Raw genomic sequence first — 12,188 nt, forward strand, 5'->3', positions numbered from 1 at the left:
GCAGCAAAAGTCCAAAGCTTTAGAAGGCCCCACAAGGCCTTCCATGATCTGGTTTCCATCTTCTTCTTCTTCTTTTTTTTTTTTTTTTTTAAAGATTATTTATTTATTTATTTATTTGACAGACAGAGATCACAAGTAGGCAGAGAGGCAGGCAGAGAGAGAGGAAGCAAAGCAGGCTCCCCGATGAGCAGAGAGCCCAATGTGGGGCTCGATCCTAGGACCCCAGGATCACAACCCAAGCCGAAGGCTTTAACCCACTGAGCCACCCAGGCGCCCCTGGTTTCCATCTTCTAACTTCATCTTTCTCTACTCTCCTCCTCCTTCGCTCTGTTCCTTAAACAAACCAGGTAAACCTCAACCTCAGGGTTTGTAATGGCTGTCCCTCTGCCTAAAATTCACTTTCTCTAGATAGCTTTTGCAGAAATAAAATCTGACTTTTAAGGGGATAAGGTAGCCCCCTGAGTATGTTCTAGTCTAAAATATTAAGCATGTTCAAAGGGAGATTTTAGGTTCATTCCAGAAAAGTAAAACTTTCGACACTGTATCTTTTGACAATAATAAAGGAATACAGACGGGTTTTGTGACTTTGAGAGATATAGGTGTTGCCGTCACAAGAGTGACTTAATGGAAATTTCAATGTCAACAAAAATCTAAACCTAAGTGACTATCGAGGTTCTAGGGACTCTTCCCATGGGAGGCTAGAGAAAAAGACTGGTTTCTATAGTTGCCACAGAAGCTTGTGAGGGGCGGGGCTTAAGTAGTAGAGAAGTCATATAGTATTTAGTCAACAACTGGCTTGATCTTCACGTGAAATGTAGCACTATTATTATAGAAAGCGCTCTCTCCCTAGCCCACAGCTATTAGAGCAGCTGGTAATATGAACTTGAATACTATTTATGACTGGGAAGCAATGTAGTACACTGTTAAGAGAGCAGGCTCAGGGGTTAACAACACTCGCTTTTGTTCATATCCTAGTTTTTACCATTTCTTAGCTGCATGACCTTGAGCAAATCACAGAACCGGTGTGTGTACTTCCTGCCGCAGCAACTACAAAGGAGGGAAGAGTGCAGCCCCTGCGCCCGGTGCTGCTGTGTCCACTAAACTCGCATCGGACACTGAGCCTGCTCCCTCTGAGGAGCAAATGCTGGGGGCGGGGAGGAAGGGAGGTCACCGGTGTTTGTGTAATAAACTTTGCACAAGTACTTGACTCCTTAAACTATGTATATTGATAATTTTAACAATAAAAATTAAATGTAAAAAGTTCTCAGCACAGTGCACGGACACAGTAAGTGCTCAATAAATGGTAGTTTGATAGTTCTGATTACTGCACTCGGACTCTGCATGGGGGTCCTGTGCTTCTGCTACCCAGCCCTTGAGAAAAGAAAACAAGAGCTGGAGAAAATATCAAGTGACCCAAGTTTTCCTTCTAGTTTTTCTTTGAACCTTCTTTGAACCTTGCATGAAAGGGTCAGCATCTGAGAGCAAAAATTCAAGTCTCAGGGTAGTGGGAAGGTCACGCTGCCTTCTAGCTCCTCATATAACCAACTGGCCCAGCTACAGACACCAACCACCCATCTTCTGGTCAAATTCAGGGCCCTCTGAACTGAGCAAATATTGAACCCAATTCCATTATGTCACCCCAAACTCACCCCTTGTCGTTATATTAAACTGACTGGCTACTTCAAAGTAGATAATAAGATCCACTAGCCTTTATATCCTCAGGCCCACAGAGCCAAGGATCTGCCTTTTGCAAACCTCCCCTGGTAACCTCTACCATGATTTCTAAACTCTCACCTAAACAGGGAAAATAATTCCTCTAGGCCTTAGTCAAAAGATAGCAGGAGGCCAGGAGAGAGAGGACTTCCAATGAGACAAAAGCCGACGTACTCCTGCTCTAGCTGCAGATCCAAAACATACTCAAGGGTGGCTGTCAGACAGAGATAGGAAGAGAAGCAGGTGGGAATGTGGGCAGGCAGGGCAGATGGCACTCGGCAGTGGCTGACGCTGGAGGAGCACAATGAACCTCCCCACAAAGATAATAACAAGTTTCTCCTTCTGAACCAGCATTTGGCGGAAGTAATAACAGTGGCTCAGACTGTAATCCAGTTTAAAGGAGGAGTATATGACATATACCAGCTCCAAACATTTTTTTTAAAGTAAGAACAAAACACAAAATAGGAACCATAGGCCAAGTAACAAATACATGAATTTGGGATTCTTTTCAGCTCTCCCAGTGTAAATTATTACTCCTTTTTTTTAGAGAAAGGAAACCAAGCATTTGGCCTTCCTCAAGTATAGCCCCTTGGTTTTTGACAGCCACACTCATTACCATCTGGCCTAAATCAAACCGTTTGGTGTCTTTTTCCTCTGTAAGGCCTTCTCAGAAAACATTTAGAGATTTAAAAAATTACTGCTAAATAAGAAAAAAAAAAGCATCTAATTTTAATAGGACTTATTTTCTCCTTCCACACCTCTATGAATTTTTTTTTTTTTTCACTATTCTCATACTGTCCAAAGCTATACTGGCCTCTAGGGATGAGTCAGAGAGCTAGAATTCATGGCAAGATTAGCCTTGAGCCAACGGAGTGAGCACCTATTCTACTGGGACCATTTGTCCTCCGAGCCTCTTGAGCTAATCACATAAAAGGGTTCAGTAAAACAGCATCTAACCTTCATCAATACTTGATCTGACCGTTCACATGGGACAAGTCAGCCACAATTGAGCCGACAATGAGGTCAGCCAATTTCTAACAAAGGCAAGGAGTCAGATTTATGAATATTTGGAGCAGGTCAGCATATACTTACTTTTCAGACTCCCTCTGACACCTCTCACATAGGGGAGGGGCCAGGTCCTCTGGGTTGTGGGATGGAGCTAGAGCTGGCACTGCCACCCAGGGCTTCCCCCCCAGACACAGAGCACTGAATCCGGAGAGCTTATGGTTATTCAAGTACAGCTGGAGAAGGGCCCCTGGGGTGTCTAGTTCCTGGCACTGACATATGTGCCATTATTTTGACATATCCACGCAGCCCTCACAGAGCAGGTGCATGAAGCAATCTTTTCATTTCATCCTACCAACCTTAACAAGTTAAACTGTAACTATAGAGGCAGCAGGAAACCATATATGCCTGTTGTAACTGTGGTCACCGGCTTCCAAGAGCATTATGTTCTTCCCCAGCCTTAATGGCAGGCAGGGAATTTCTTTAGAGTAAGTAAAATCTACTGTCTACTCTGATCCCTGACCCCAGGGCATCAGGTATTCCTCCTCCCCATAAAGATGGCATCTGAGGTGAACTAAAAACACACGTCCCAACTCTAGAGCTCAGGGGTTTCTTTCATTCTTTCCACTCATTTACAAATAAAAGGGTGCTAATTATAAACACCACAAAGTTTTTGCACCCAAGTTCTTATTTTTACTAACCAGGAAAAGAAGTCACTACTTGAAAGACTCATGAACAAGGTAAGTCTTCAGAAAGAAGATGCCATGGGCAATCTTCGGTTTATGCGAGAGGCACTTATCTTATTTCAACTCTGCTGTTTTTTACTCCTTAATGATACCGATCATCAACTCAGTAAATGCCTTCACTCACTACAGCCTCCAACCCAACTGGAGGACCTAGGGAGAGCCCAGGTTCACTTACTAATAATACATGTTTTAGTAATGTGGCACCTTGGACTGGAATCCCAGCTCTGCCTCTCAACAGCTATGGAATATTGAGCCAGCTCCTAAGTCCCTTGGAACTTTTGTTTTCCTGTCCAAAAAATGAGCGACTATATGTGAAGTACATGGAAACACAGCTGGCACACAGGACGAGTTCAAATCTAACTCTGGTATACCTCATCTCACCACTGTGTCAGGTACACCCCTGAGCAGACTCAAAGGAAAGCACTGCAGATGACTGAGCCCATCTCTCATCGTCTGTCATCCACATCTCCTGACCACAAGTCTCTTAAGCATTCTGCCCTCAGCACTTAACCTGTTCACTGTCCTTCCTGTCTTTCCAAATGTATTCTTTGAAAAGCCCTTTCCATCAACTCAATCTCTTCTTCCTCTCTGCCCTAACTCGAATCCACAGCCATACATACAAACTGCACATTTTGACTGTGTTCTTGTCCCTCCGGACTTCTTGACTGAACTGTTCTGTAATTGCTATGTCCAATATCTCATCTTCCCTACTGCACTGTAAGCTGCTGATAGGGATAACTTCTTTCATTCTTCAAATCTCCCACTGAACAGTGGACACTGATCTAAACAGTGCAGAGATGTTTTAGTAAATACTGAGTGCTGTCTGTCTACACCCTAACCCTGCTCCTAAGAAGACTTAAGAGGTAGAGCCAATTCCACTTTAACCAGAATTGCTTTCAGAGAACTTGCCAGATGCTCAGAAATACATTCTGAATACGAGTCTGCTTAAATTAAGAAACAAGAGGGGCGCCTGGGTGATGCAGTCGGTTAAGCAAGTGTCTGACTCTTGATTTTGGCTCAGGTCACGATCTCAGGGTCGTGATCTCAGGGTCATGAGATTGAGCCCTGCATGAGGCTCCTCACTCAGCGAGGAGTCTGCTTATCCCTCTCCCTCTGTCCTTTTCCCACCTCTAAAAATAAATAAAGAAAAAAAAAAAAAAAAGAAACAAAGAAAAGCAAGAAACAAGGGAGGCTCCAGTTTCTCTTTGGAACCTAAGTGCCACATTCTCAATGCATTATAGCCAATAGTCTCTGAATAGCACCTCCAATAAGAGCCTTTTCTCTGGTTCTTGCAAATACTACTTCTAAATGATTCTACAGAGCTCATGAAAAAAAATTAGGTGACATACCATGAATTCATCAACCATAAGAAATCTTAATAGCCTCTAGCCTCACCACACCCCACTCCTTCAAAAACAAAACAAAACAAAACAAAACAAAACAAAACAAAACAAAACAAAACAAAATGACAACATGGTAGGACCTCACTAAGGCTGGGAGGTAATCCATCCTGACCCCTGCCAACCCCATCTCACTCCATTGCCCCAGGCCAGGGCAATCATCACAGAACTGGAGAAAAGTCATCATTCCCTGAAGGAGCTGCAAACAACTCACAGGTTCACAATTTAGGAAGATGAGTGCATGCCCTGGTCAGGCACACCAGCCGTCTCCTAAGACCACAGTGACTACTGCAGCCAGGGAGCTCACAGTTGGGAGAAGGGGGCTTCCATTACACAAAGCACTGGGGCAACTGGCTCTGCCTCCTTCAGCTCTCATCTTCCCATTAAACTCAGCAGCAAATTCCAGTTCTAACAGGACATGGTTACCCTAGGGCTTGGCTCACCTACCACCTGGAGAGTCATACTCTGGATGGTTAAATTTAAGGAGGAAAAATCTGGAGAAATAGGAGCTTAAATGAAAAACCTTTTATTACAGTGTTATGACATGAAATCTTAACCCAAATACAGGCAAATTTACTGTCTTGCCAATTAACTTTCTTATATCCTGTACAACTAACATGACTCCACAGAATCCTTTACAACAACCATCCAAACAACCAAAAAAATCAATCCTTTGTTATACTACTAGGGAATGAAGTCTCTCTTACTAGACCATGAGGAGAAACAGGATTCATACCATCAGGTTTTTCTTTCTTTGTTTTTTTTTTTTTTTTTTTTAGATTTTATTTATTTATTTATTTGACAGAGAGATCACAAGTAGGCAGAGAGAGAGGCGAAAGCAGGCTCCCTGCTGAGCAGAGAGCCCGATTCGGGGCTCGATCCCAGGACCCTGAGAGCATGATCTGAGCCGAAGGCAGAGGCTTAACCCACTGAGTCACCCAGGTGCCCTCAGGTTTCTTTCCTTAATTCGCCTCTTGATCTGGACCATATATAAACCACTGGTCAGAAAAATACCATTCTTAACAACAGACAAGCGATCTGTCCCTCAAATAAACATCAGTTTTATTTTTCAAAATTTGAGGGTAAATGCCAACATGACCCAAGGACAGACTTAACAGTGTTACGACTATATAGGTGGGATGCTGGGCCTAATACACAGCATTATTAATCAGAGAAGAATGCATAGGAATGCTCACAGGCCCAAGCCACATGAAACACCTATAACATGAGCTCTCGGCATCAGGGCTTTACTCAACCAACCCAAACCAACAACCAAGAACCATCATCACCCTTAGCAGAGTGTGGAAGACACTGTTTAATCAGCTAGCAAGGAGAGAAGCAGTTCAAGAAATCAAACACCCAGAAGAGCGTCTCAGAACAATCAGAATATTTAAAATCATGGTCAACTCAACAAATAATTCTTTCACTTACTGCCCCATACATAAAGAGTCAAAAATATCACTTGGGCCACTCTGGGTTGTGGGTAAGGAGGTAGATGGACCATAAGAGACTGAAAATATATCGACAAGACATGCAAACAAGGTAAGTAAAGCAAAAGCCCAACAACAGTATTTAGGATAAATAATAGAGTTTGTCTTTTTTCCTTGGAAAAACAAAAGTCCCACCCAAAGCCAAAATAAAAACAATAAAGTAGGAAAAGATTCCAAAAGCATCTTGCTGTTCTAGGCTTAGTATACATTTACATTGGAAGGAGAGCTGGTGATATTTTGACTTTCATTTTTTTTTAAATGCTAAAGGTAAAAAACCTTGTTCTTTCAACACCCAAACCAGAGCAGAGAGACAGTGGTAAATTATAAATGTGGATAAAGTAACATCCACAGGACATGAAGATGTGGGGGGGAGGGGAGAAGGGGTAGGTTTTTGTATTGTTGCTGTTGGCAGGAGAGCTAAGCGTCTTAAAGAACATTCTAGGCTTCTAGGTTTGCCATGAAAGGGTATCACAAGTCCCAAGGCCCACCACCTACCCCTTCTCCTCTTCTCCGAGGGCACCTACCTTACTGTAAGTCACTACTGATAAGTTGTTTGCGTGACTGCTGGGGGACAGATTTACAGAGTTCTGTGAGAGTCTATTCTCATCTTGCTCGGTTTGGTCAGGAGCAGGAGCCCATGTGTTTTTGCTGATCGAGTCGAACCCGGAACCCCCAGGGTCTTTTAAGTTGTTTTCATCTGATTGTCGGTTCTTTTGGGGAGAGGCAAACGGGTTGAAGTTTCCTTCTACCTTGCGATGTGGCTGTGTGTTGAACTCCGTTTCAAAAGATGACAGCTGCTGCGTTACTCCTAAAAGTCCACCCACCTCCACACTGAGAATCACCCAGATGACATCTGAAACAAAAAGGCAACTCACATCAGTGACAGGCAGACCCTCAAGGCCCAAAGCAGCCACCACCAGAAGCCCGAGATGCCACCCAAACCAAAGGAAGAAATGTCCTTTTACACGCTAATTTGAAAAGCAAGCTGACAAAGTCACCAGTACAGGTATGCATTTCTACATTTGTGGTAATGTCACGTTCAAACTCCAGTACATATTCAGTACAGGTCTGTGGTAAGACCCACGAAAGTATTTGTTAAAAGGTTACCAGTTGATTCTGATGCACAGCCATATTTGGAAATCACTGCTCCAGAGAACAATGATCTATAGACAGAAATCCAAAAACTATTTTCCCAGAATCGTAAGCTCTTTGTGGTTTTTGCTTTAGCTTGAATGTATGTAACTTAGAAAACTCAGGGCAGGCATAATTCTTAAGCCAAAAAATACTTATAATTCCCAGAATTGCAACTTATCAATGACCCCCTCCCCCACCTCTCTGTGCAATTTAGAGTGACGACATATTGTCCAAACCAGGACAACTGAGAGCAAAGGGGGAACCAATTAATAATGACATCAGGACACATGTGTAAACCACTAACCCTGACTATTAAGGGAAATATCACCTGGGTTTTTTTTCCAATGACCTATGTGATCAAAGGATACCAAAAACTTAGCATGCCCCAGATTTTCTTAAATAATCCAATTTAACACCAACCCTGCCTTTGTCATATAGGGAAATCCCACCATCTACACTGAAACCGTAAGAGATTTGTTTTAAAAAGATGCACCACAGAACTTTTGGTCATAATTCAGCTATTTCCTCAACTGCTGAAGCTAAGGGTTCAAACAGAAGAATAAAGAGACAGTTTCCTTCAATGTTCTGCATCTCAATTTAGAGAACAGTGACATCAACTTTCCTGCCGGAAAGCTTTTAAAAAGCAAGCTACAGGGGCGCCTGGGTGGCTCAGTGGGTTAAAGCCTCTGCCTTCGGCTCGGGTCATGATCCCAGGGTCCTGGGATCGAGCCCCGCATCAGGCTCTCTGCTCAGCGGGGAGCCTGCGTCCTCCTCTCTCTCTGCCTGCCTCTCTGCCTCCTTGTGATTTCTGTCAAATAAATAAATAAATCTTAAAAAAAAAAAAAAAAAGCAAGCTACAGAGAGGCCAAGAAGCTCTGACGTGTAAACCCAGCTGAAACAAATGTGAAAAGCTATCCAAGACTCCTAAATAACTGAATGGTTGATAAGAAAAGGCTAATGATTTTCATCAGTTACCTACACCAAAATAAAGATATTAAGAATAGGAAAAAAGAAATCCACCAACTAAAAAGAACAGTGAAAGAAAATGAGGAAAACCCTCTTGGGCTGTGCTTATTCTCAGTTTTCAGTCTGGGGTCGGTATCTGATGAAGGCCATAAATACTCAATTTGCGTTCAGTGGTTTGGGAGCTCCATTAAAAACTTGGTTGCAAGTGACCAGCGAGGAGCCAGAAGCCTAGTAAGTGGAGACACACTGACATCTGCTGTTCGCTGCTGGAGTTAGCAGCTCTGCAGCCAGGGGCTGCACAAGCATGACACCCAGGAACGAGTAATCTACCCCAGACACAGCTTTTCTGATGGCAAATATGAATCCTCATGTAAACAGGGCGACAGAAGCTCAAGCTGTTGATTAACATTGTAAGCCAGGATATGCAGCGCACCACTTCACTCGGAAATGTGGAATGGTGCCAGGAATACTGGGTCAGAGGACTTTCATTCAAAACTCTAAGTCAGTCTCATAAACCAACATGACGTAGGCCTTAAAAAAAACAATTCAATGGCAGGCGGCTGAGGGAGATTCACTCCATGCTTTCCTAGCCTAGATTTCTAACCAAAGGCAACATCTCTTCACTCTATTATTGTTTTCCCCAAACAGACGTGCCCTACCTTACCGTACATTAATTCTTCTCTTCTTTCACCCATCTATTTTCCAAAGTCCTTTTGTAAGTACGTGATATGTTTTACACACTCAGGTATAGGTCATATGCTTCCTTCACTCTGCTCAGGAAACTAAATGCTTATGAGAAGAGATAGGACAGTTTTCTGAAGACTGTGATCAGTATATGAGACTAATGAGACATTTTCCCCCTGGCTTTAAGAACTACCGTTTCTTTCACATAACTCACTGGACCATATCATACATAAGCCACCGCACCCTCTTCACCTTGGCTATTCTTCCATACTGCTCCCAGATTTTACATAGTAGTTCTAAATAGTAGATCATTTAAGAAACCAATGATTTATAAACATCAACAATGAACACTCCAGTTCTGACCCTCCGTAGTTATTACCATGATGGGTCATTATGAACAGCAAAATATACCTTCTACATGGTACAATCTAACCCATCTAGGTACTACTGCTAGCCCTCATGTTTCAGATGTGTTCGTCCCATGCATACTGTGTGTGAATGAGTGTGTTAATCAAATAAAAAGGGTGATAAAAATGGACCAAATAAGCTTGTTTCAAGAGGCTGACCATCTCCAATTCTTGCCAGAATGCCTTAATTACTGTGATAAGAACTGCCAGCCATGTTTTACTATTTGTGATGATAAAATCATCTAATGGAATGGCTGTACTTTTTACATAAAGGATCTGAAGTATGGAGGCAGAAGTGATGGGTCCAAGATCAGACTTCAAGTTAAAAGCCAATGTACATGATGACTGAGAACGCTCAATTCTCACAACAGCTTTTACAACTCATACTATTTTTCCTCAATAGGAACTGGGAATCAAGAAGAACCCAGGAAACTACAGCTATAGATAAGGAGTCCCATTTCCCAAGCCATAGTATCTTTACCCACAAACATATATGATCTTTGGTACCAATAACAAGGATGGGCCAACAGGATGTCCTAGAAAAGTAGCCAATAAAGCAGACTCAAGTGCCAAGCCTACACATTCAGGGCTTAGTAAGCAAATGGAGAAACTGATTTTAGAGTGTCTTGCCTTAAGATGTTTTTCAAAAAGGACCTGAGCCAGGACTCTGGAGCTAAATGGTACTGTAAACAGTTTCATTCAACTTCTCCCTTTTACATATAAAACCTTTAATAAGTATATAACTTTAATGATAAGTATAAACTTCCTTTTGTAGAAATGTGTAATAAATTACTAAAGAAAGACATGAACTTTTTATTTCTTAAGTTTAGATTATTAGACATGCAGAGTAAAAGGAAAATATTTTGGGGCTCTTGGGTGGCTCAGTCGGTTAGGCATCCAACTTTTGATCTCAGCTCAGGTCCTGATCTCAGGGTCAAGAGTTCAAGCACCACATTTAAAAAAAGAAAAAAAAAAAAAAGGAAAGTATTTTACTTGAAGCCCAACTCCATAATCTTAATGAACCATGAAGACAGACAAAGACATCTCAGATTATGGTAGGAATGTTAAAAAAAAAAATACTGCGTATATCTAAAGGCTAGTATCACATATCAAATCACATGATAATAAACATGAACAAACATCTATGATTAGTCCACTACAATAGAATTGCTAAAAATCAGTACAATATTCAAACTGGTACATTTGTTTCTTGTGGGGTTATGGGTTATAATACATGCACAACATGGGTACATGTATACTGGGGTTGAATAAGTAAATGAATAGTGAAATGCTGGGAGCAAGGTTTCTTACTGTTGAAGGATATGACAGATGAGCAAGGAAGGAAGGAAGGCATTCTAAAATAAACTCTGTGGTACTAGATTAAAGTCAGAGACAGCACTATCAACTCACGTTTATCTTAATATATATACAGATGAAGAAACACAGAAACAAGGATAGATACATCTGTTTACAGAGGGTAGTATGTATACACACGTTACCCACCTCTGCCTGCTGAGGAGGCCTAGTGGTTTCTGAACAGTACTGTCTAATTAAAAAAACAAGTGTTCCTCAGAGAAATGGCTGATTCTGGGGCTAAGACATGGAAAATATAAGATGAGCCTAGAATATCTTTTCAGTATCAGAAAGAAAGTGTTAAAAAGGAAGAAAAAAAAGGATAGGAGTATGTCATAGGGATACAGGAGATACCTGAAATTTTACATATCCCCCAACCCATCCTGAGTGTGGGACAGACTTAGTGACTTGCTTTCAAAGAACAGAGAAGGGAAAGAGAAAAACGGTAACTTTACAACAGAGAAACTGGCAACCAAACAATTTAATCTAGTGACCGATGTTAGTATCGCCAGTGATATTATGTAAATATGAGGTACGCCCTGATAAGGCACTTCACCTCTGTTGTATTCTTCCCAAAATCTATACCATCAGTCTGAACTGAGGAAAACATCAGAAAAGCTCCAACTGGGGTACATTATAAAGAATACCTGCTGGTATTTCTCCAGTCACGGGTCATGAGAAACAGGGAAGACTGAGAAACTGTCACAGATCAGGGGAGAGTGAAAGTCAAAACAACTACATGTAACATGGTACCAGAGACTGGATTCTGGGAACAAAAAGAAGTCATGAATGGAACTGATAAAATCTAAATAAAGTCTGTGCTCACTTCGGCAGCAGACACTAAAATTGGAATGATACGGAGGTTAGCAGGCCCCTGCGCAAGGATGATATGCAAATTCATGGAGTGTCCCATATTTAAAAAACAAAAACAAAAAAAATCTAAAGTCTGGAGTTCAATTAACAGTAATGTGCCAATGTTGAGGTCTTTATTCTAACAAGTCGTCCATTCAAAACTAGACATGAGTTCACTCCTATATGCTCTCCTTTCCTAGGCAACCCCTTCTCAGTATCGCAGTGAGGGCCAGTTAATAGTCTTCGAACAGAAGGAACAGCAACAACTATACAAATGAGCCATCATCTTGATGTGGATGTTAGGGAGAAGCTGCCCAGTGTCTTCCAGAGCAGGCATCTGGCCTGTACAAGATGCAGACAGAAGTCACTTAAAGCAATAATCTGCCACATCAGTATGTTGCACTTGGGTCTGGGCTTCCCAAGGGAAAAGGGGACTTG

The 12,188-nt window shown here is 41.9% G+C and overlaps 1 protein-coding gene and 1 pseudogene across 2 annotated transcripts in view; one reads left to right on the plus strand and one right to left on the minus strand.

Moving 5' to 3' along the window:
* The window catches only part of ILRUN (inflammation and lipid regulator with UBA-like and NBR1-like domains), a 91,176-nt gene that overhangs the window by 11,997 nt on the left and 66,991 nt on the right, over positions 1-12,188 (minus strand). For both annotated transcript variants that reach the window (XM_047733069.1, XM_047733068.1), the window contains one exon: positions 6,879-7,207. In XM_047733069.1, the coding sequence (XP_047589025.1) occupies positions 6,879-7,207 (329 nt within the window). The remainder of the gene's footprint in view (positions 1-6,878; positions 7,208-12,188) is intronic.
* LOC125103415 (uncharacterized) lies at positions 11,719-11,817 on the plus strand (annotated as a pseudogene).

Source organism: Lutra lutra, chromosome 6 (genome assembly GCF_902655055.1).
Source record: "Lutra lutra chromosome 6, mLutLut1.2, whole genome shotgun sequence".
NCBI classification, from domain to species: domain Eukaryota; kingdom Metazoa; phylum Chordata; class Mammalia; order Carnivora; family Mustelidae; genus Lutra; species Lutra lutra.